Consider the following 26,363-nt stretch of genomic DNA (forward strand, 5'->3'; position numbering starts at 1 on the left):
TTCTTTAATCACATCCCCAGTGGGTCAAAAGTTTACATACACTCAATCAGTATTTGGTAGAATTGCCTTTAAATTATTTAACTTGGGTCAAACGCTTTGGGTAGCCTTCCACATACTTCCCACAATAAGTTGGGTGAATTTTGGCCCATTCCTCCTAACAGAGCTGAGTCAGGTATGTAGGCCTCCTTGCTCGCACATTCTTTTTCAGTTCTGCCCACAAATGTTCTATAGGATTGAGGTCAGGGCTTTGTGATGGCCACTCCAACAATTTGACTATGTTGTCCTTAATCCATTTTGACACAACTTTGGAAGTATGCTTGGGGTCGTTGTCCATTTGGAAGACCCATTTGCGACAATGCTTTAACTTCCTGACTGATGTCTTGAGATGTTGCTTCAATATATCCATATAATGTTCCCACCTCATGATGCCATCTATTTGTGAAGTGCACCAGTCCCTCCTGCAGCAAAGCACCACCACAACATGATGCCGCCACCCCGTGCTTCACGGTTGGGATGTTGTTCTTCGGCTTGCAAGCATCCCCTTTTTTCCTCCAAACGTTATGATGGTCATTATGGCCAAACAGTTATATTTTTGTTTCATTAGACCAGAGGACATTTCTCTGAAAATTACAATATTTTTCCCCATGTGCAGTTGCAAACCGTAGTCTGGCTTTTTTATGGCTCTTCTGGAGCAGTTGCTTCTTCCTTGCTGAGCGGCCTTTCAGGTTATGTTGATATAGGACTTGTTTTACTGTGGATAGATACTTTTGAACCTGTTTCCTCCAGCACCTTCACAGGGGCCTTTGCTTTTGTTCTGTTATTGATTCGCACTTTTTGCACCAAAGTACGTTCACCTCTAGAAGACAACGCGTCTCCTTCCTGAGCGGTATGACAGCTGTGTGGTCCCATGGTGTTTAAACTTGCGTACTATTGTTTCTACAGATGAACATGGTACCTTCAGGTGTTTGGAAAATGCTCCCAAGGATGAACCAGACTTTTTTTATGAGGTCTTGACTGATTTATTTTTATTTTCCATGATGTCAAGCAAAGAGGCACTGAATTTGAAGGTAGGCCTTGAAATACATCCACAGGTACACCTCCAATTGACTCAAATTATGTCAATTAGTCTATCAGAAGCTTCTAAAGCCATGACATAATTTTCTGGAATTTTTCAAGCACAGTCAACTTAGTGTATGTACACTTCTGACCCAGTTGAAATGTGATGCAGTGAATTAATCTGTCTGTAAACAATTGTTGGAAAAATTACTGCACAAAGTAGATGTCCTAACCGACTTGCCAAAACTATAGTTTGTTAACAAGACATTTGTGGAGTGGTTGAAAAACGGGTTTTAATGACTCCACCTGCATGCAAATGTGATTTAAAAAAATATAAATTAGAAAACAATTCTAAGAATCTGATTTTGCTTTGTCATTATGGGGTATTTGTGTAAATTGAAGAGGGGAAAAAAATATTTAATAAATGTTTGAATAAGGCTGTAACCTAACCAAAACTTTGGAATAGTCAAGGGGTCTGAATACTTTCTGAAGGCACTGTATGTGATGAATCAAGCCAAAATTAACCAATGGCCTATGGTATATGACCAATACAATACATTGCAGTCATTGTACCTACATGTATTCACTCGGAGAAGAAAACCTACCTCAAGCCTAAGTAATGATTTTCATATTATTTTTCGAAATTCTTGCGAATACCGATATGGTCTAATTTCTTCCCAGCCTTCCCTCTTCTCTAATCAGTGATAGCTAGTTCCTCAGCATGTGAGGTACTTCATTAACAACTGTACCATCCTCTACAAAGGCACACAATTTAAAAGAAAACAAATACATTTGGGATCTGTCCACCCCTTTCAGTGTTACATTTTTTCATGCAGATAACAAACGAAAGGCATAATGATGGGCATAAAGAATTGGGGAGGAGAGGACTCTTCAGTGTTTACCTTTTTTCATGCTGTAAGTCAAGACAGAATAAACTCCCTGCCTGCTGGCATGGCCTTGAGTAACCACTAGGCACTAAGCGATTGAGTGAAAACTCTGTATGTGTCCCAAATGGCACCTTATTAATTTTATAAATAGGGTGCCATAGGGCTCTGGTCAAAAGTAGAGAGCGAAATAGAGCAGAGGTTGTAATTTGGGATGTAGCCTGCGTCTGTGTTTGGGGGGTGAGGTGGAGTGAATCTGGGCGATGGCGAATAATTTCTCAGCAGGAAGTGGAGGCTGACCTGTTGCGCAACAGAAAGTCTGCAAATGGCAATGAATTAACTGTCAGGTGCCATCAGCATTCAGTCTGAATGTAGAGATGACTGTAGAGATGACGACATTGCCCCTACTTAAGCTTCAGAGGATAACAACCCAGAGACGACCAAGACGTTAGCTCACTATTCATATTTTAGAATCTCTTAACTGCTAAGGAATTAAGGCCTGGGTGACTATTCACCGGGAGTCATGTTAGGTAGAATTCAATTTACTTCATATACTGTACATAGACAGAGTCAGGCATCGTTGTGGGGAGACATTTTATTTATCTGATTACGGCATAAAGCAAGTGCAACAGAGAAGTTTCTATTGAATGATTTGAGGTTGCGATTGTGACACCACTTCCAAATCAGAAGGTTCATGCTAACAATGGAAAAACAGGTCTACATATTTAAATATTTATCAATAGACACTTGTGAGTGCTTTTTACCCATTTAGCTGGTGAATAAGTCGAAAGGTAATGGATCCTTGCTTATGTACATAGGAATATTTTTTTTCTTCATCCTGATTCTACCTTTGTTGATTTGAATAGAGAAACACCAAAAGCAATCATAGCAGGGGTCCTTTGTGGCCGCCATAATGGCAGGAATTGTGTATGGACCAGTGACTCCGCTCCTATTGTTGTGTCTCTTTCTCTTTCCCTCCCTGTTATATAATTAATTGCCATCTGCTACAGCGGGGTGTAAATCTGAACACAGACTGAATTGCTCACCCAAGCTTTATATGTTAACATTTGGCAATGTCTAATTAAGTGAAAAACGGATGTATTGGCTGGAAAATGGTTGCCGCCTGACAATGACAGTCATAATAGTTTGTGATTTGTCTGTCACACAGTGACAATTAACTTATTAGATCAAGGTAATTAGTGCAAGACAACAGCTGTAATGGACAGAGCTGCTCAGACATGATTGAAGAGGGCCCATCTGATCTCAAGGCAATATTTATTTAGGTAAAAAAGTAAGCTTGTTAAGAATTGGGAAAGCAGTCTTACTGTAGACTATGTAACTAAGACAACACCAAGCATCAACAGGAAGATACTCATTGAAAAGCATCATAACTTCTTCATCAATATGTATGAGAAGTATCCAGCCTACTTACCTGTCCTGTTCAGAAATAGCTCTAGCAATGGACTTATTGTTTCCATACTAGATGAATCACAACATTCTAGTTAATTATCACGACTCAATTTAAGAACCAGATAATGCAGAAGGCGGATAGTACGAGTCTCAGAGTATATTATAGTACAAGGGGAAGGCAAAAGGTAAGTCAAGTCAGGCAAAGAGTTGTAAGGATGGCAGGTAGGATCAGGGTCAGGCAGAAAGATCAGAACTGGGAAGACTAAAAAAAACAAAAACTAGAGAAAAGGAAACACGGGAACATGCTGGGAGGACTTGATGGGACAAGACAAACAGGCAACAGGTGGTGCTGGCGTCCCTCCTGGGCTCATACCTGGTTGACCGGGGTGCTAGCGGCGGAACTCAGCGCTGAGGGCTGGGTCCAGGATGTTCCTAGCGGGGAGAACCAGCACCTTTCCTCCGGGCCATAACCCTCCCAGTGAACCAGGTACTGGAATCTCCTGTCCAGAGGTCGAACACTCAGGAGGCGTCTCACAGTGTATGCCAGATGGCCGCTGATGAGGAGGGGGAGAGGGGTAGGCCTGGAAACAGGGCACAAAGGGCTGTGGGACAAGGGTTTAATTCAAGATACATGGATACCACAATACCATGGGTACATGAGGAGACTCCAGGAGCAGAAACTGCATAGTAGACTCACTGTAGTTGCCTGACACTCACAGGGTACAGGGTAGCATAGAGGGGGTTACGAGAAGTGAGAGATTGAAAACTCCCCATACAGCTCACCAGTGTACTGATGAGCCTGGTCTTTTAATGGGCAGGCAGATAATAAATATACTGTAGCTCCACAATACAGACAGCTCTTGGTGTTTAGTCTGCTCAAGCGCTCAGCAAGAGTAAATCTAGCCCTGCCCAGTTGCATGGGCTCTGGAGGAGATGAGTCAACAGCCCTCAGTGATTTCCGAGAGAACTCGGGTGACATCGGAAATGTAGACTTCAGGGATTTCCGGGATTCCTCGGAGGCGAGGTGCAAATCAAGGACAACAGGGAACAGACTACCTCCCAGTAGTTGCCCATGGATCGGGATGGTCAAGGCTATGAGGGAGACGAGGTCCATGGGCAGCTCTCCCGGGCTTTAATCACCTTCGATAATCTCTGAAGGTTCCAGACACTCTCAGACGCCAACGTGCAAAACTCCAGTGTGTAGTCTGCCACACTACGGGAGTCTTGATGTAGTTGGAGCAGCCTCTCTCCCGGACAACCAAACACTTTACTTACCTCAACCACAAACTCCTCTAGACTGAGGCAAACGCTGTTGCTCTCACACCACTGTAGCCCAGGGGAGTGCCCTCCCGGACATCATCGTTATCAAATAAGCTATCTTTGAGTGGTCCGAGGGGAACAAAGGAGGCTGCAGCTCGAAGATGAGGGAGCACTGGGAGAGAGAACCCAAATCAGGTTCCAGAATCTCCAGTCTAGCGCTCCGGAGTTTGTAAGCAAAGTTCTCGGGACACCGGGGTAGGGTTGCTGAGAGTCTGGGGGATTACTGTTGTGGCTTGCTGCCTATTTGGGAATCTGCGTAATTGTTCCAGCAATATATCGAACACATAGTGATGGCGTTCAGCCAGGGTATGGAGTCCCTCCAAAAGGCATTGCAGTAACTTCTTGTGCATTCCAATGGTTGCTCCTTGGAAGGAGACAGCATTGCAAAGCTGGGCCGAGTCTGCTGGGTCAGTCATGGCCAGTTCATACTATCACGGCTCAGGCTAATACCAAGATGCAGACACAGGAGGCGGATTGCACAAGTCTCCGAGTTTATTATAGTACAAGGGGCAGGCAAAATGTAAGTCGGGGCAGGCGAAAGGTAAGTCAAGGCAGGAAAAAAGTCTTAATCCAAATCAGAGTCAGGCAGGTACTGGCAGCAGGCAATGAGTCGTAATCCAAATCAGAGGCAGGCAGGCTAGGACTAGGAAAAACAAACACTAGCGCACAGGGAACATGCTGGTAGGAATTGACAAGACAAACTGGCAACAGACAAACAGAAAACGCAGGTATGAATACACAGGAGATAATGAGGACAAATGGGAGACAACTGGTGGAGACAAGCACAAGACAGGTGAAACAGATCAGGGTGTGACATGAATAAGATGCTTGTGTACTGTTATGAGCATGTGCCCTTCCTCTTCAACAGGTTCAAGGTACCCTTTACAAATTATACTTACCTCCACATAATACACCATAATAGCTTTGTTTACAGCTCCTAAATAAAATGTCCTCATTATTTCCTTACCTAAGATGTATATATTCAAAATCATTCATTTTCATTCAGCGTTCATAACAACCTATGTGGATAAGTGTAGTTTTATTAATAAATATGTGCTCACAGAGTTAAGAAATATCAGTTGTGTTCTGGAGTGTGCCCTGAATTGACAAAGCATTACAGTTAAAACAATTATCATGAACTATGTGGAAGTTCTTCTAGGAAAGCTGAGGCCTTACACAGCTTAATTAAGCATTTAAAATCACAGGGAAAAAATGTTGCCATTGGACAGAATTAGATATGCCGCTGATGTATTAAAATGGTAAAGTTAATTTAATTCACATTGATAAACTGTTTCGATCAGGGACATTTATGTTAGGGTTTCCATCTGAATTCTCCCTGAAACACATTCATGCATGTAGCCTGAATTCCAAAACCTGTTTTGTGCAAACGTTACACTCCTTGTACTTGTCATTGCAAGACTAGATTTCTCAAGGCTAGCATGTATGCACACATATATAAACCTACTCTTGTATGTGTCATATTAATATGAGTTGTACTAACAGTGTGGAAGAACTTGACTGACGCAGGTAGGTGAAAAAGTAAGTACACCCAGTGGAAAATGGTCATTCTGATATATATTTGGAAAAATGGATACTTCAGGTAAATTTAAACCACATCCATTGATAAAAGTAACCAAATTTAACAAATCACATACAAAAATGTAACTTCAAAAATCTCATGCAATCAAAATAAACAAAAATGCACTTTAATCATTCTGAAAAAGTTAGTACACCCCTGCCTTTACCATCACATAAAATGGCTTAGAATCAGGTGCACCAAAACAGGTGCAAAATATTTGAAAATCATTAGTGAGTAACTTGGGAGGGTCCAACCTTCCATAAAGATAAAATACTTGGTTTGGTTTTTAACCATATGGGTGTGTGGTAACACACCATGCCAAGATCAAAAGACCAATCCAAGGCACTCAGAATAAATATTATTGATGCCCATGAGTCTGGGCGGGGTTACATATCCATTTCCAAGAATTCAAAGTACATCATTCCACTGTCCGAAGGATTCTCCACAGTGGATTGCAAAGGTATTCACCCCCCTTTGCATTTATTCCTATTTTGTTGTCTTACACCCTGAAATTAAAATAGATTTTTTGGGGGTTTGTATCATTTTATTTAAACAACATGACTACCACTTTGAAGATGGAAAATTATTTTTTATTGTGAAACAAACAGAGAAATTGAGCGTGCATAACTATTTACACCATCCAATGTCAATACTTTGTAGAGCAACCTTTTGCAGCAATTACACCTGCAAGTCTCTTGGGGTATGTCTCTATAAGCTTGGCACATCAGGCCACTGGGATTTTTGCCCATTCTCAAAGGCAAAACTTTTCCAGCTCCTTCAAGTTGGATGGGTTCCATCACTGGCTGTCATATCATCCAGTTAACGGGATTTCAGCCCTAAGAAGTCATCCCACAGATTCTCAATTGGATTGAGGTCTGGGCTTTGACTAGGCCATTTCAAGATATTTAAAAGTTTCCCCTGAAACCACTCGAGTGTTGCTTTAGTAGTATTCTTAGTGTCATTGTCCTGCTGAAGGTGAACCTCCTTCACAGTCTCAAATCTCTGGAAGACTGAAACAGGTTTCCCTCAAGAATTTCCCTGTATTTAGCACCAACCATCATTCCTTCAATTCTGACCAGTTTCCCAGTCCCTGCCAATGAAAAACATCATGGTGTTCTCGGGGTGATGAGAGGTTTGCGCCAGACATAGCGTTTTCCTTGATGGCCAAAAAACTACATTTTAGGCTCATCTGACCAGAGTACCTTCTTCCAGATGTTTGGGTAGTCTCCCACTTGCCTTTTGGCGAACACCAAACATTCTTTAAGCAATTTTATTTTCTGGTCACTCTTCCGTAAAGCCCAGCTCTGTGGAGTACTTCAATCTCCCCTGATATTTTTCTATTACCCAACCCTGATCTGTACTTCTCCCCAACTTTGTCCCTGACCTGTTTTGAGAGCTCCTTGGACTTCATAGTGTCGATTGCTTGGTGGTGCCCCTTGCTTAGAGGTGTTGTGGACTCTGGGGCCTTTCATAACAGGTGTGTATGCATACAGTTGATGTCGGAAGTTTACATACACTTAGGTTGGAATCATTAAAAGTCATTTTTAAACCACTCCACAAATTTCTTGTTAACAAACTATAGTTTTGGCAAGTCGGTTAGGGCATCTACTTCGTGCATGACACAAGTACTTTTCCAAAAATTGCTTACAGACAGATTATTCAACTTATAATTCAATGTATCACAATTCCAGTGTGCCAAAGGTTAACATATACTAAGTTGACTGCCTTTAAACAGCTTGGAAAATTCAGAAAAATTATGTCATGGCTTTAGAAACTTCTGATAGGCTAATTGACATTATTTGAGTCAATTGGAGGTGTACCTGTGGATGTATTTCAAGGCCTACCTTTAAGTCCTACCTTCAAATGCAGTACCTCGTTGCTTGACATCATGAAAAAATCTAAAGAAATCAGCCAAGACCTCAGAAAAATCATTGTAGACATCCACAAGTCTGGTTCATCCTTGGGAGCAATTTCCAAACACCTGAATGTACCACCTTCATCTGTACAAACAATAGTATGCAAGTATAAACACAATAGGACCATGCAGCCGTCATACCGCTCAGGAAGAAATCGCGTTCTGTCTCCTAGAGATGAACGTACTTTGGTGCGAAAAGTGCAAATCAATCCCAGAACAACAGCAAAGGAAGATGCTGGAGGAAACGGGTACAAAAGTATCTATATCCACAGTAAATCGAGTCCTATGTTGACATAACCTGAAAGGCCGCTCAGCAAGGAAGAATCCACTTTTCCAAAACCTCCAGAAAGCCAGGCTACGGTTTGCAACTGCACATGGGGACAAAGATCGTACTTTTTGGAGAAATGTCCTCTGGTCTGATGAAACAAAAATATAACTGTTTGGTCATAATGACCATCGTTATGTTTGGACGAAAAAGGGGGAGGCTTACAAGCCGAAGAACACCATCCCAACCGTGAAGCACGGAGGTGGCAGCATCATGTTGTGGGGGTGCTTTGCTGCAGGTGGGTCTGGTGCACTTCACAAAATAGATGACTTTATGAGGAAGGAAAATTATGTGGATATATTGAAGCAACACCTCAAGAGATCAGTCAGGAAGTTAAAGCTTGGTCGCAAATGGGTCTTCAAAATTGACAATGACCTCAAGCATACTTCCAAAGTTTTGGCAAAATGGCTTAAGGACAACAAAGTCAAGGTATTGGAGTAGCCATCAGAAAGCCCTGACCTCAATCCTATAGAAACTGTGTTGGCAGAACTGAAAAAGAATGTGCGATCAGGGAGGCCTACAAACCTGACTCAGTTACACCAGCTCTGTCAGGAGTAATGGGCCAAAATTCATGTGGAAGGCTACTCTGAAACGTTTGACCCAAGTTAAACAATTTAAAGGCAATGCTACCAAATACTAATTGAGTGTATGTAAACTTCTGACCCACTGGGAATGTGATGAAAGACATGAAAGCTGAAATAACTCATTCTCCCAGGGAATGTTTACTAGGATTAAATGTCAGGAATTGTGAAAAACTGAGTTTAAATGTATTTGGCTAAGGTGTATGTAAACTTACGACTTCAACTGTATACTGAGATTGTGACAGATCATGTGACACTTAGATTGCACACACGTCGACTTTATTTAACTAATTATGTGACTTCTGAAGGTAATTGGTTGCACAAGATCTTATTTAGGGGCTTCATTGCGAAGAGTATGAAAATATATGCACACACCACTTTTCCGTTTTTTTATATTTTTAAACAAGTTATTTTTTTTTTGTGTATGCCCATTTCATGAAATCCATATAAAATACAGGTTGTAATGAACCAAAATAGGAAAAACGCTAAAGGGGCTTTTGCAAGTCTCTGTACAAATGAAGAAAATTCAAGACCGTTGGCAATCTACTTAGGACAGGTCATCCGACCAAATTCAGGCCAAAAGCTGACCGATGGATGCTAATAGAAGTCTCTAAGTACCCCAGGTTGACATCAAGGGATCTACAGGGCAATCTTGCCACAATCTATGTCGAAGTGCATGCATGAGTCACTTGGCCTACATTGGAGGTCAGGAAGGAAGAAGCCTATGCTCTCAAAAAATAATATCAAGACATGACTGACGTTTGCCAGACAACACCTGGGTAATGACCTAAACTATTGGAACAATGTGTTCTGGACAGATGAGTCAAAGGTGGAGTAATTTGACTGCAATGCAAGACGCCATGTTTGGCAAAAACAAAACACTGCCTTTGAGCAGTAGAACCTCAAACCAAACGTAGAGCATGGAGGCTGTGGCATTAGGGTTTGGGGCTGCTTTGCTGCCTCAGGGTCTGGCCAACATGCCATCACTGAGTCAACATGAATCCCACGTAGTACCAGAGATTTCTTTAGTTGATTGTGAGGCCATCTGTCAAAAAGTTGAAGCTGAACCAAACATGGATCTTGCAACAGGACAATTATCCAAAACACAAAAGCAAAGTTACAACAAAATAGCTCAAAAAGAAGAAATAGAGGGTTGTGGAATGGCAGAGTCAAAGCCCAGATCTCAATCCTGTCGAAATGCTCAATCCAGTCGATGTAAGAGACTAATAGGCAGTTACAAGAAACGGCTACATTAAGTTATTTCAGCCAAAGGGGCCAACACCAGCTATTGAAGCTATGGGTGTACTTATTTTTTCTTCACTATAGAATTGCATTTCCGTAGATAATTTGAGTGTCATTTGTTCAATTAGGTTACTTTTATCTGTCCAAAGATTTTTTTTAAAGACAACTTTCCAGGAGGTGTACTTGCTTTTTTACATGTCTGTATGCCTCTTTGCAGCTTGCACTATTCCAAAGATTTGAAAATATGCTCACAAAGGAGAAAATGCAATGTTCCCAACAGGGTGTTTGAATTGAGTTGGCAAGAAATCAGGGAACTGATTCAGGCGATGTAACACTCTTTCATGTTATGAATGTTTTTTAGGTTATCCCTGTTTTTTCGACACAGCATTTTATTATTCTCTTGTTCCGTCTACCACAGGTGCATAAATATCTACTCTCAATGGTAGCTGTCTTATTAGAACACATTTCTTCTACCTTATCTCCCTCTACTCGCTGTGCATCCCCAACAGCTCAATTTAATGATGCATAACATCATATACCTCAACAAAAAACCAGAGACAACGAAAATTCAAGGGTGTAAACGTATAACTTCCCCTTTGTTAGTTTCAGTGCTTTTTGAGTTAGCTAAGCAAGGAATTGTCTGTCAGTGCCTCTAGTGTGATAACTCAAACTATAAAGAGGTGGATAGTCATGTTTCTTTTCCTGTCAATCTGTCCTGTGCTTCACAGTAACTCATGTTCTGACAGCTTTCTCCATCCAAGGCCTTTTGTGTCCTGATAGATCTAGTTTGTGAAGTATCTAACAGGGGCTCTGACCCAAACATGGACCACATGTCACTTTTGAAGGATACAGGAAGCCCCATGATGTGATCAAGTACACTGCTTCATTTTCTATACACTGTATGTCATGGTAGCTTTTTGCATTAGAGAGGCTGGGAGAAGATAAATAATTCAGACCCTGTGAGCGTTTTGGTCTGTCATATTATTTTAATCGTAGAGGAGCTTTCATTTGGAGCTACAGCATATCTGTTGCATCATAGAAAGACCTCACAAAAGGGGAACCATGACTCAGTGTGTTGCTTCTTTTCGCCTCTGGCCATTTCTGTCTGTACAGTAAAGCTTTCCATACTGTCAGGGGGAAGAGTTCAGTTTGTCAGAGCGGCAACCTTCGTTCAGTAGGACATGCATCTCATACATTTTTGCTGATAATAATATTTTAGGTCATATGCCAGCACTGGGAGTTTGCATACTCAAATCCATGAGGGGTGAATTTGCATTAAAGACTAAGCTAATTCTTCAAATGTAACCACGTTTTTTTTCTTGTAGTGTTTGAGAGGCTGAAAAACACATCACTTGTCAATTGATCGAGATAGAGTCCACAGGAAAGCAAAGAGATTTAGCAGGCCCAAGCAATAACTGACATGATTGGTATTTAATCCGGTCAAACCCTACAGCCTTAGCAGTTTAAGACCCATCCATAGACTCAGGCCCAAGCCTCCAAGCATGCATTTCACCCGCTCCTCTCTTTCCCCCTTTCCAAAGGTCTGGGAGTTCTTCAGCTCTGAACGCTTTCAGTAGTGGACTTACTCTTTCTCGTAGAAAAGTGGCCACCAGTGGAGTGTTTCAGGCAGCGTTACCATATGCACGGGGGTTGGGGTGAAAATACAGTCGCAGCTCCATGTGGTCCTGCATCTGCCTGTCTAGGACACCAATCGCATGCTCAGTTTCTCACTAACTGACGGCTTTCAGCTGCCTGAAGGAGCTTCAAGCTGAGTCATAGAAATGTATCTGTCTGCTGTTGGTTTCTGACTGAAATACAATGACATCACCCGTTTCAAATGCGCTGTCACTAGACAGATATCAGAATAAAAGGTAGGTGAACAAGCTAACATGGCAGAAAACGTATACCCCAGGTCAAGGTTATTCTGTGATTCTCCATGTCTTCTGATAGCTGTTTTGTTACCCAGAAACAACACAACAGTTTGATAACCATTTGCTCTGGTAGCGTACTGTGTGAATCAATACCCAACAGACTCAGAAGAGGCATTTTTTCCATTTATATCCCCGTTCTGTAGACGGTGCATTTCTCTGAACATCAAAGAGCAATTATTACTTCAGTAGTTAAGCAATAAGAATAACTGGCCTCATGCACTATTAACAGCTTGTCTTTTAAGCTAGCGTCTCTCACTCACTGACTCTAAGTGCTTATTTAATATACTCTACGGTATTTTGAACTGCTTTTGTGAAAAAATAATAGAAAAGGCTTTGATTTATCTTAATCAAATTAGAGGGACTGTAGAGCAACACACTGTCTTTGAACATTCGGACTTAGGGAGTGAATGTGCCTCCGAAATGCCAAAGCGCAGCAAATAACTCACTCAGCCTTCCTTATCTACTGGACCCCTGCAATGTGCAGACATGAGAGTCTGTAAAGAGTTGTTTTGTATTCATGAAGAGAAAGTTACCATGGGGTGGTACCCTACCACGATAGTCAAGCTGCTGCAGTGGGTGCTGCCCAGCTCTGGCTGTTTTGAGCAAATGTGATGGCTATGTTACAAATAGTACACTTTCCCCTATATAGTGCACTATTTTGGACCAGAACCCTTTGAATTATGGTGATAAAAAGTGCACTATATTGGGAATAGGGAACCATTTAGAGGTTTACCCTGCTGGGACCCTGCCTTGCTATAGTCGATATCAGCAACTTTAGAGTCACCATCACTTATTCATAAGCTTTACTCCCTGATTATTTATTTAGCCTGGCACAGCGTTTGTTAGTCCCTTTATAACCTGTCTTTGACTACCTGTCCTTTACAGTCTTCTTTCCCTTTCCTCCGACACTGTTCTCCTCCTCCTCCTACTCTAGTCCCTTAGACTCCCAGGCATATTAAGGCCTGCTATGGTCTGGCCGACGTAAACACGTCTGCAAGTTTGGAGTTTACTATGAATCATCTCTGTGACTGCACTGGCTGCACGCTCTACTGATGTTAAAGGTGTTTTATCCTTCTGTGGGTCGTCTCTCTCAGTGCCTGTACATACATATTCAGTATGGATCGTGCCAGCCAGCCACAGTTTCACTCCAGTTCTTTTCCCTGTGCCTTGAGCATTATGCTGAGTTTGCCGAACCCTGAAACATCTGTTGTCATTACCAGATGAGTTTTCAGTGCAGACAAAGCCCCTAAATCAGCTGTAAAGCGGCATTGTGTTTCTTCAGCAAGATGATTATGCGGCGCTCAGACTGACACAAAATCTGTATAAACTGTCATACAGAGAGAGAGGGGAAGAGACTCAAGTAAGTGAACAGTAGAAGCATTGTTAAGTATTGTTGTCCATTATTTTACTCTAATTAGGGGAGGGGTGGTATGATTAGGGTAAAATAATTAAAAAAAAAAAAATATATATATATATATATATATATATATATATATTGGAAATGATGCAGACAATTACATTGACAGAACCCACAATATAACTGCAATATTAAAGCTGAGCCCCCCCCCCCCAAAATGAAAAGAAGCTTAACATGATATGATGGCTTATTAATTCTTCAGCTAGCCAAACATGCAGATGTTTGAATCAAAGCATCAATAAAATAATTTACTTTGGATTGACAACTGTTGGATTTTTAAATGTTGGTTTATCTTTCTCTACCCAATTATAACTTAATTAATATTCTTAATTACATAGCACAGACTAATCCCCTACCACATTTGTTATACAAATATGACAGTGTGAATTGAGCTATGGTAGGTAGACCACCATATGGTGAGTCTAGACTCCGCAAAGCCTTTGACACCTGTCCCCGCCAAACTCTGTAATATAAATTTAGTGAAATATCAAGAAATCTGAATCATATGTATTTTTTACTGTTGAATCTGGTCCAGATTTGTTCTTAACCTTATTAAAACAACTTTGACTTATCTGCACCTCAGGATGATACTCCTGTCACCCAGCAACACACGTGGTGGTGACACAATTAAAATATCACCCTTCACATACAGTGCTTTCGGAAAGTATTCAGAACCGTTGACTTTTTCTACATTTTGTTACATTTCAGCCTTATTCTAAAATGGATCAAATATATTTTTTCCTCATCAATCTACACTCCATAATGACAAAGCGAAAACAGGTTTTTAGAAAATGTGGCAAAAGTATTAAAAAACAAACAAATGCCCTACATACAGTGGGGAGAACAAGAATTTGATACACTGCCGATTTAACAGGGTTTCCTACTTACAGAGCATGTATGACATGTATGACATGTCTGTCATTTTTATCATAGGTACACTTCAACTGTGAGAGACGGAATCTAAAACAACAATCCAGAAAATCACATTGTATGATTTTTAAGTAATTAATTTGCATTTTATTGCATGACATAAGTATTTGATAACCTACCAACCAGTAAGAATTCCAGCTCTCACAGACCTGTAAGTTTTTCTTTAAGAAGCCTCGTGTTCTCCACTCATTACCTGTATTAACTGCACCTGTTTGAACTCGTTACCTGTATAAAAGACACCTGTCCACACACTCAATCAAACAGACTCCAACCTCTCCACAATGGCCAAGACCAGAGAGCTGTGTAAGGACATCAGGGATAAAATTGTAGACCTGCACAAGGCTGGGATGGGCTACAAGACAATAGGCAAGCAGCTTGGTGAGAAGGCAACAACTGTTGGCGCAATTATTAGAAAATGGAAGAAGTTCAAGATGACAGTCCATCACTCTCGGTCTGGGGCTCCATGCAAGATCTCACCCCGTGGGGCATCAATGATCATGAGGAAGGTGAGTGATCAGCCCAGAACTACACGGCAGGACCTGTTCAATGACCTGAAGAGAGCTGGGACCACAGTCTCAAAGAAAACTATTAGTAACACACTACGTCTTCATGGATTAAAATCATGCAGCGCACCCAAGTTCCCCCTGCTCAAGCCTGCGCATGTCTAGGTTCGTCTGAAGTTTGCCAATGACCACCTGGATGATCCAGAGGAGGAATGGGAGAAGGTCATGTAGACTGACAAAAATATAGCTTTTTGGTTTAAACTCCACTCGCTGTGTTTCGAGGAAGAAGAAGGATGAGTACAACCCCAAGAACACCATCCCAACCATGAAGCATGGAGGTGGAAACATCATTCTTTGGGATGCTTTTCTGCAAAGGGGACAGGACACCTGCACCGTATTGAGGGGAGGATGGATGGGGCCATGTATCGCGAGATCTTGGCCAACAACCTCCTTCCCTGAGAAAGAGCATTGAAGATGGGTCGTGGCTGGGTCTTCCAGCATGACAACGACCCGAAAAACACAGCCAGCGCAACTAAGGAGTGGCTCCGTAAGAAGCATCTCAAGGTCCTGGAGTGGCCTAGCCAGTCTCCAGACCTGAAGCCAATAGAAAATATTTGAAGGGAGCTGAAAGTCCGTATTGCCCAGCGACATCCCCGAAACCTGAAGGATCTGTAGAAGGTCTGTATGGAGGAGTGGGTCAAAATCCCTGCTGCAGTGTGTTGAAACCTGGTCAAGAACTACAGGAAATGTATGATCTCTGTAATTGCAAACAAAGGTTTCTGTACCAAATATTAAGTTCTGCTTTTCTGATGTATCATATACTTATGTTAGGCAATAAAATGCAAATGAATTACTTAAAAATCATACAATGTAATTTTCTGGATTTTTTTTTAGATTCCTTCGCTCACAGTTGAAGTTTACCTATGTTAAAAATTACAGACCTCTACATGCTTTGTAAGTAGGAAAACCTGCAAAATCGGCAGAGCATCAAATTTTCTTCTCCCCATTGTACATAAATCAAATCAAATGTATTTATATAGCCCTTCAGACATCAGCTGATGTCTCAAAGTGCTGTACAGAAACCCAGCCTAAAACCCCAAACAGCAGCAATGCAGGTGTTGAAGCACGTTGGCTAGGAAAAACTCCCTAGAAAGGCCCAAATCTAGGAAGAAACCTAGAGAGGAACCAGGCTATGAGGGGTGGCCAGTCTTCTTCTGGCTGTGCCAGGTGGTGATTATAACAGAACATGGCTAAGATGTTATAATTTAATAAATGACCAGCATGGTCAAATAATAGTCTGGGACAGGTAGCACGTCCGGTGAATAGGTCAGGATACCATAGACGCAGGCAGAACAGTTGAAACTGGAGTAGCAGCACGGCCAGGTGGACTGGGGACAGCAAGGAGTCATCATGCCAGGTAGTCCTGAGGCATGTTCCTAGGGCTCAGGTCCTCCGAGAGAGAAAGAGAGAATTAGAGAGAGCATACTTAAATTCACACAGGACACCGGATAAGACAGGAGAAGTACTCCAGATATAACAAACTGACCCTAGCCCCCCGACACATAAACTACTGCAGCATAAATACTGGAGGCTGAGACAGGAGGGGTCAGGAGACACAGAAGTATTCAGACCCTTTGCTATGAGCCTCGAAATTGAGCTCAGGTGCATCCTGTTTCCATTGATCATCCTTGAGATGTTTCTACAATTTGATTGGAGTCCACCTGTGGTAAATTCAATTGATTGGACATGATTTGGAAAGACACACACCTGTCTATATAAGGTCCCACAGTTTACAGCGCATATCAGAACAAAAACCAAGCCATAAGGTCGAAGGAATTGTCCGTGGAGCTCCGAGACAGGATTGTGTCAGGGCACAGATCTGGGGAAGGGTACCAAAACATTTCTGCAGCATTGAATACAGTGGCCTCCATCATTTTTAAATTGAATAAGTTTGGAACCATCAAGATTCTTCCTAAAGCTGGACCGCCCGGTCAAACTGAGCAATCGGAAGAGAAAGGCCTTGGTCAGGGAGGTGACACAGCCAAGACAACACAGGCGTGGCTTCGGAACATGTCCTTGAGTGGCCCAGCCAGAGCCTAGACTTGAACCCGATCAAACATCTCTGTAATGACCTGAAAATAGCTGTGCAACAACACTCCCCATCTAACATGACAGAGCTTGAGAGGATCTGCAGAGAAAAATTGAAGAATCTCCACAAATGCATGTGTGCCAAGTTTTTAGCGTCATACCCAAGAAGACTTGAGTCTGGCATCGCTGCCAAAGGTGCTTTAACAAGGTACTGAGTAAAGGTTGTAAATACTTAAGTATATTTTTTATTTTTCATAAATGTGCAAAACATTCTAAAAACCTGTTTTTGCTTTGTAATTATGGGTTATTGTGTGTATATTGAGGAAGATATTTTTTAAATCCATTTTAGTGGTCTGAATACTTTGCGAATGCACTGTATCTATCATAAAAATAAAATCTATGCTGTTTATCTAATTGTTATGTTCACGACGGCCTTCACAACTAGTAACTTTCCGAGGGAGTGTCTTATGGTTCCTAATCTGTGCCAGCAGCTCGGTGAGCCATATGTTCCTTGATTATGGGAGGTGATGTGTAAGAATGCTGTCAGCCGGCTGTGTGGTGTTATCTGAGGCAGACACAGTAGGTCAAGGCTCAGCACAGAGGGCCGACACATGGTAATGAACTTATCTTATTAAATATGCATCAAATCAAATACCTTCCAGGAACTAACTGTGGAGCATAGACACAATTTTCAAGAATTATGGGAACAGTCATTTCCTATTAGGTCTTCGTGAAATGAGGAGTGACCTGTCTGATCAACGGACTGACCTCATGTCGAGATTGTTTCTCCTGATTCTGCAAGGGGAACTTTTCAGATTACTTTAGTGACAGTAACAACTTAAATGAATCTGTGTGTATGGGGGTGTAACCTTGGTAGAATATCCTCCCTCTGACACCAGTGTTCCAAGTCTATTAAATTAATCAAAGACAATGGTGTCAATGAGGGCTGTGGTTATGAAATTAGAGCCTCGGTGCCTACGTTATTATGTCATTCATAACTACATTAGGAAGGGACAAAAGAGTGAGTGTGTGCCAGGTGTTGAATCATCCTAAACTAAGTTGTCTCCACTGTTGATGGACAATTCGTAGTATATTTCCTAGAGTTCTTACTTCTGGCGTATTAATTCTTAAAGAGACATTTTATTCAAATGTTTTTAAACAGGGAATCCCATTTAGACCAAGGCCTCTTTCAAGCAAGCCCTGCACACAATCATATAAATTCACAATATTTACAATTTCAACTCAATAAAACAAACACTATTTACAATCAATTTAAGAAAAGTAAATTACAAAACACGATCATGAAAATCTAACACATTCCTCAGTAAAAAAAAGTAATCAACCAGTCTGAACTGCCCTATCCGTACCAAAACCTCCATCCTCCAACCATTCCACAAGTAAGGTGCAAAAAAACTAAATGCAGATCTACCTAAATCAGTGGAGACCGAGGGGATCTCCAGAGTTAACCATCCCTGTGATCGGGTCTGGTGACTCATATGACTGTAATTTAATTAACAATGAAGTAAGGTAATGGCGGAAGTTTGCACAAGAGGGCTTTAAAAAATGAAAGAGAGCGGTGCATTTAACTACAAGCTTTGAGAGGGCCAGCCTACGGTCTGATACAGAATTCATTGATGTGTACTGAACCTATCACCCGTAATAATGCATAGTGTGCTATGATAAACTGCGCCCAATGGCTTCAATACAGTGGCGGCTGCATTAATACAGATGATATCACCATAGTCTAAAGCCGAACGAATGTCAACTGAATGATATGTTTTCTGCTAGGTAATTAAAAGAATGCCCTATTCCTATAAAGAAAGTCCATTTTGATTCTCAACTTCTTAACTACCACCTCACTAGGCTTTTGGAAGAATTGCTTTTCGTCAATCCAGATACCCAGATATGTACAAGTAGGGACACGATCAATGTGGGCACATAAATCATCAGATACATTTTCAGCTTTTTTGGAAAATAACATTTACTTATTTTTACCTGCATTAAGTACCAATTTCAGTTCAACAAAATCTTTCTGTAAATCAAAAAAGCCAGATTGTAGTTCGTAAAGAGCCTTCACAACAGTATCGTCTGCATACAAGTGGAGGTTACAAATTCTTACAGACAAACTAATATTGTTTACAAAGATATAAAAAACTACAGGGCACAAATCGACCCTTGTTCAACAGTGTTGAAAGCCTTCGACAGGTCTATGAAAAGGGCAGCACATTGCTTCCTTCTGTCCATGCATTTTACAATGTAATTTAACACAAAAGAAGCAGCAGAGAATATGCTGTGCCCAGACCTGAAATCATAATGACGAACACTTAGAAAACATTATGAAGCTAGAAAATATCTAAGCTAAATGTTTTTTAACAATGTCAAAGTTGTCGCTGGGTAACACAGTTTAGAGATCGGGCAATAATTATTTATGTCCAAGGGGTCACCACCTTTGGAGAGGGAGCACATGGGCAATTCAGGTATATATTATATAAATGTTTGCTCAATTTTTGAACATTGAACATATTCAGGTGATTCCTTTGTACGGCTCTGTGATAGAATCCATTGTACACTCTAAATTAGTTCATATATGGCAAAAGTTTGGTTAAAATGATTTGCCGATCTCTAATATATTTGGAAAGGAGCCTAAAAGGACAATAGTATTTTACTGGGTTTTGTTGAATCCAATATTTTAATTGCTTAACTGGATCAATGATTGGGCCTAATTAGCCCAAATGGTCTTCTATTCTTAACTGCCTGAGGCATTCAGGTGCTGTTGGAGTGGACTCAATTGGATAATGTAGAGCACTTATGCTGAAGTGTGTCAAGTTCAACGGGAATGTACTGTTTGTCTGTGAAGGGTTCTGAGCTAAAACAGGAATATATACAGTACTCTAGATTTTGACTTTGGCAGTTGTGAGTGGTTGAAGTGGTGTCATTGATACATTCTATCTGAATTCAGAAGAAAACATGGGTTGGCTATTCAAGGTTATTTCAATAGACTATTGTACAAAAATGTTGAGATAACACAATTAAATTATACTATGCTACTACTAGCTCATGAATGGATCAACACTGTAAATCATCTCTTAGTGTGGATGATATAAAAGCAGGGTTAGACTGTATTTCATGCATTAGTTGATGTGAATACCGGACTTTGATAATTGGAGAAAAAGGAGACAAACAGAAAAAAACGAACACACTGGCTTTCTCTTGACACTGGTTTGATATGTTTTTTGTTGTTGTGGTTGACACTGGTCTGAAATGCCACGGTTTACTAAGCTGTAGGATATGCGTAACTGGCTGCAGGGAAGTCAGGCACAGGAGAGCAGAATTGGGTAGCAAACGGAGCCCTTTCTTACGGCGAACAGACACACGGCACTACAAACAATAAACTAAATACGGGTTGACATAACCCGGCGCAAACCAGTCTGACGTGCACATACACGTAACAACAAACAATTCCACACACAGACATGGGGGGCAACAAAGGGTTAAATACACGTCGAATAATGAGGGAATGTAAACCAGGTGTGCGGGACAACAAGACAAAACAAATGGAAAATGAAAAGTGGATCGGTGATGGCTAGAAGACCGGTGACGTCGACTGCCGAACGCAGCCCAAACAAGTAGAGGAACCGACTTTGGCGGAAGTTTTCATAAACCCGAATTCAATTGTACAAATCCTGTTAAGATCACAGAACAGCAAATAGCTAATCTGACGGACCTGTTTGGGACTAAGAGATAATTTTCGCTCCTAACCCTGTCCCTAACCTGCTATGTTAATTATCATAACTGCTGCGTAAGTTCTCCTAACCTGCTACGAAAAAATGTAGCTGTATAGAAGTTGCATTTTTTTTACAGAATCTCATTTTGTTTGGTGTTTTTTAGGAAGAAGGTTACAACTGCACCCTATTTCCAAGATGGTGCCCACAGGGCGCTGGTCAAATCACTGCACTATGTAGGGAATAGGGTGTCATTTGGATGCACAATACAAGATTGTATTCCATTGTATAATTGGAACGATTGGGAATGCAGTGGGACAGGTAATGGCATCTATTCATCAAGCTGTTTTCATGTGGCACTCTGCTAAACCAAAAAGAGGCCTCCTCAACTAAATTGTGATCTCCCTTTTATAAAAAAAGAGGTGAAATCTACTTCTCGTTGTCACACTCTGACCATAGATTGCGTTGTTTGTTTCTATGTTTTGTTTGGTCAGGGTGTGATATGAGTGGGCATTCTATGTTGTATGTCTAGTTTGTCTGTTTCGATGTGTTTGGCCTGATATGGTTCTCAATCAGAGGCAGGTGTTAGTCGTTGTCTCTGATTGGGAACCATATTTAGGTAGCCTGTTTTGTATTGTGGGGTGTGGGTGATTGTTCCTGTGTTTGTGTTCACGTTACGGGACTATTTCGTCTTCGTTCATTTTGTTCGTTGTTAAAGTATTCTATTAAAATGAATAATCATCACGCTGCATTTTGGTCCTCCTCTCTTTCGCACGACGAAGAATGTTACACTCGTTTTATAAATGATGTCAATCTTTATTCCTTATGGTTGGTTTCAATTGAAGTTTAGAGCTTTGATGGATAGAGCATGAATATCTTTGATAAAAAAGGCATAGATTCTCTATTCCATCAGAGGTACTAGCCACCTGCTACATAGCCTACAGTGTACTGTGTTCAAACCAGAAAACATGATACAGTTGTACCTTGGCATGTTTCTTAACAGGCAATTATCAAGAGCTTTTGAGGCTATATCAGGAGGCAGCATGTATACAGTGATGCTTGCTGAAAAGCAAACTCCTGCTAGGCACTTTGTTATATAAAAAAATATCCTGGATAAAGTAGAAATGAGAGTAAAATAGAGACACATTCAGGCATGCAAGATCAAATTGAATCTCCTACAACCAGATAAGCACTTCACCACACTTGGAATTCTAAACCTTCACCAATAGCTCAAACGACATTTAAATGAAAATACACTGGAAACAGTAAAATACAGACATACAGTATCTAGCTCATATCAGGACAAACTATATATTAAATATTCAATTGCACAGGAGCTGGATTATTTGTTCTTAATCTCCGGAGGTTTTCATTCTAAGGGGTGAAAACTGTCAAATTACAGTCTGCATCAAGGGGAGCAATCTTCTGTGGCAGCTGGTTGTCAAAGCTGAAGAGAACTCTGTTCTCTGGAGATATACCGTAGCTATGTGGCATGCGTTCCAAAAGGCACCCTGTTCCCTAAATTATGCACTACTTTTCATCAGACCCCTGTTCAAAAGTAGTGGACTATATGTGCAGCATGAGAGTGGGTGAAGGAAAGAAAGAGATCTGGGCTTGAAGGGATCGTTTGGGACCATAGTGTTTTGTATGGGCAGTCCAGACACTGATTTGATAACTATCTCTATCCATCATGCATGTCATTGGAGATGCAATACAAGGTTGCCTCTGTAGATTAGTTGTTTTGATGTATTCTGGGGAATATGAATGTGAATTGTTATGACATGATTATAAGATCATCCATAGTCATTTATTTCCATACTCTGTGATACTCAAGGTGACATTTTGACAGTGCCAAAAATACAGAAATTACTATTTCAAAATGAGTTTCTCTCTTTTATACTCAAGCATTGTTTTCTGTGTTTTGTGTAAATGGAGTCCAGTGTTGTGTCAATGGGATCCACTGCCATTATCCAACAGGTGACTCATTGAAATATAGGATACAGAAAGGATGTTAACGTTTCTTTCTGATTTCTCTCTTCCAGGTGATGAGCTCCATTAATCGTTGAGCGTGACAGGCAAACTAACCAGGCCAGAGGCTCCTCATCTTGGCTGCATCCAGTCCAGTCTCCCCAACACGGATTCAACTCTCTGGTTCTTACAGTTGTTGATCTGGCTTTCCGTCTGTGGGACTTTACCTTGGAGACCTCAACCTCACAGACCGCCAATGCTTACAAGGAACTGCCTGCTGCTGTTCCTTTGGTTTGTCTTCGACAAAGGTTCCCTGTCTTTAGTGCGCCCGCCAGGTCCACCACTGAGCAGGAGCAGACTGGGAAAGGAGAATCCAAGGAGCCTGGCGGGCTCGATGAGGAATGGGGCATCTGGGTTTCAGAGAGTCAAGAGGGGATGGGTGTGGAACCAGTTCTTTGTGCTGGAGGAGTACATGGGGTCAGACCCACAGTATGTGGGCAAGGTAAGGATGTTATACATTGTGTTATTTATATCATGCGAGTGTTTCATAAATCATGTAGCTAGCAGCTCAGGAGGAATTGAACCAATGTTAAATGGAGGGAAAAGTAAAAATAGGATGAGAGGGAGGAAGAAGAGAAAGCAAAGAGAGGGAGGACTGGGAAACTGGTCAGAATTGAAGGAATGATGGATGCCGCTAAATACTGGGAAATTCTTGAGGGAAACCTGTTTCAGTCTTCCAGAGACTTGAGACTGGGATGGAGGTTCACCTTCCAGCAGGACAATGAAAATAAGCATATTGCTAAAGCAACTCTTGATTGGTTTAAGGGGAAACATTTAAATGCCTTGGAATGGCCAAGTCAAAGCCCAGACCTCAATCCAATCCAATCTGTGGTATGACTTCTGAGGGCTGAAATCCCGTTAACGGGTTGATATGACAACAGCCAGTGAAAGTGCAGGGCGCCAAATTCAAAACAACACAAATCTCATAATTAAAATTCCTCAAACATACATGTATCTTATACCATTTTAAAGGTTATCTTGTTGTCAATCTCACCAGTGTCAGATTTCAAATATGCTTTACAGCAAAAGCACCACAAACGATCATGTTAGGTCACCACCAAGCCACAGAAAAACACATCGATTTTTCCAGCCAAAGATTTTCCCGCCAGAGTCACAAAAAGCACAAATAGAGAAAAAATGAATCACTAACCTTTGATGATCTTCATCAGATGACACTCATAGGACTTCATGTTACACAATACATGTATGTTTTGTTTGATAAAGTTATATTTATATCAAATCTGAGTTTATTGGCGCATTACATTCACTAGTTCCAAAAACATTGATTCAACAGAAATACTCATCATAAATGCAGATGATAATACAAGTTATACACATGGAATTATAGATACACCTCTCCTTAATTCAACCGCTGTGTCATTTCAATTTTTTTTATGGAAAAAGCAAGCCATGCAATTATCTGAGACGCCGCTCAGAAAAATAATAGAATTTGCCGCCATGTTGGAGTCAACAGAAACCAGAAATTACATGATAAATATTCCCTTACCTTTGATGATCTTCATCAGAATGCACTCCCAGGAATCCCAGGTCCACAACAAATGTTTGTTTTGTTCGATAATGTCCGTTATTTATGTCCAAATAACTCCCTTTGTTAGCGCGTTTCGTATACATATCCAAACGCTCGTTCTGGTCGAGCATTAAGTCAGACAGAAACTTCAAAACTTATATTACAGGTCGAAGAAACATTTCAAACTAAGTACAGAATCAATCATTAGGATGTTTTTATCATAAATCTTCAATACAGTTCCAACCGGAGAATTCCTTTGTGTCTTGAGGAGCAATGGAACTCAAGTGGATATCATGTGGAATGCGCGTGACCAGGAAATGGCTGACTGCCAGACACATGGCTCATTCTGCTCTTATTCGGTCCCACAACACAGTAGAAGCCTCGTTCAAATTTCTATAGACGGTTGACATCTAGTGCAAGCCCTAGGATGTGCAACTTCATTCATATCTCAATGGGATTTCATTTGGAACTGTATTGAAAATCTACAAACCTCAGATTTCTCACTCCCTGTTTGGATTTATTCTCAGGTTTTGGCCGGCTAAATGAGTTCTGTTATACTCACAGACATCATTCAAACAGTTTTAGAAACTTCAGAGTGTTTTCTATCTAATACTAATGCTAATATGCATATATTAGCAACTGAGAATGAGGAGCAGGCCGTTTACTCTGGGCACCTTATTCATCCAAACTACTCAATACTGCCCCCCAGCCATAAGAAGTTAAAGATTGCTGTACAGCAGCGGAACCCATCCAACTTGAAGGGGCTGGAGCAGTTTAGAACAGGCAGAAATCCCAGTGGCTAGATGTGCCAAGCTTATAAAGACATAACCCAAGAGACTTGCAGCTGTAATTGCTGCATAAGGTGGCTCAACAAAGTATTGACTTTGGTGGGGTGAATAGTTATGCACGCTCAAGTGTTCACTTTGTCTTATTTCTTGTTTGTTTCACAATACAAAATATTTAGAATCTTCTTCGTGGTAGACATGTTGTTTAAATCAAATGATACAAACCCCCCAAAAAGCTATTTTAATTCCAGGTTGCTAGGCAACAAAATAGGAAACATGCCAAAGGGGGTGAATACCTTCGCAAGCCACTGTATATACAAAGAGAACCAATACCGAATTGATGTGCATATGAGCTGTCATATGAGAAGTGGCCTGATTGGTGGAGTGCTGCAGAGATGCTTGTCCTTCTGGAAGATTCTCACATCTCCACAGAGGAACTCTAGAGCTCTGTCAGAGTGACCATTGGGTTCTTGGTCACCTCCCTGACCAAGACCCATCTCCCCCGATTGCTCAGTTTGGCCGGGCAGCCAGCTGAAGGAAGAGTTTTTCAATTTAAGAATGATGGAGGCCACTGTGTTCTTGAGGACTTTCTATGCTGCAGACATATTTTGGTACCATTCCCCAAATCTATGCCTCAACACAATCCTGTCTCGGAGCTCTACGTACAATTATTTTGACGTCATGGCATAGTTTTTGCTCTGACAGGTGTATATTGAAAGGTGTTTGCCTTTCCAAGTCATGTCCAATCAATTGAATTTATCACAGGCAGTCTCAAATGAAGTTGTAGAATGGAAACAGGAAGCACCTGCTCTCAATTTTGAGTCTCATACCAAAGGGTCTGAATAGTTATGAATATAAGTATTCAGTATATATATTTTTTTATATACAGTGGGGCAAAAAAGTATTTAGTCAGCCACCAATTGTGCAAGTTCTCCCACTTAAAAAGATGAGAGGCCTGTAATTTTCATCATAGGTACATTTCAACTATGACTATGAAAAAAACCCAGAATATCACATTGTACGATTTTTAATGAATTTATTTGCAAATTATGGTGGAAAATAAGTATTTGGTTACCTACAAACAAGCAAGATTTCTGGCTCTCACAGACCTGTAACTTC

General features: G+C 41.0%; 1 protein-coding gene across 1 annotated transcript in view; it reads left to right on the plus strand.

Annotated features, from left to right (window-relative positions):
• LOC110490017 (cadherin-12) overlaps nt 1-26,363 on the plus strand; it is a 200,358-nt gene that overhangs the window by 57,040 nt on the left and 116,955 nt on the right. Inside the window, exon 2 of the mRNA XM_021563093.3 lies at nt 22,946-23,373. Within this exon, the coding sequence (XP_021418768.2) occupies nt 23,128-23,373 (246 nt within the window). The 5' untranslated portion in view covers nt 22,946-23,127. The remainder of the gene's footprint in view (nt 1-22,945; nt 23,374-26,363) is intronic.

The sequence above is a fragment of the Oncorhynchus mykiss genome, chromosome 15 (assembly GCF_057628025.1).
Source record: "Oncorhynchus mykiss isolate SJ-2025 chromosome 15, ASM5762802v1, whole genome shotgun sequence".
In the NCBI taxonomy this organism is placed as follows: domain Eukaryota; kingdom Metazoa; phylum Chordata; class Actinopteri; order Salmoniformes; family Salmonidae; genus Oncorhynchus; species Oncorhynchus mykiss.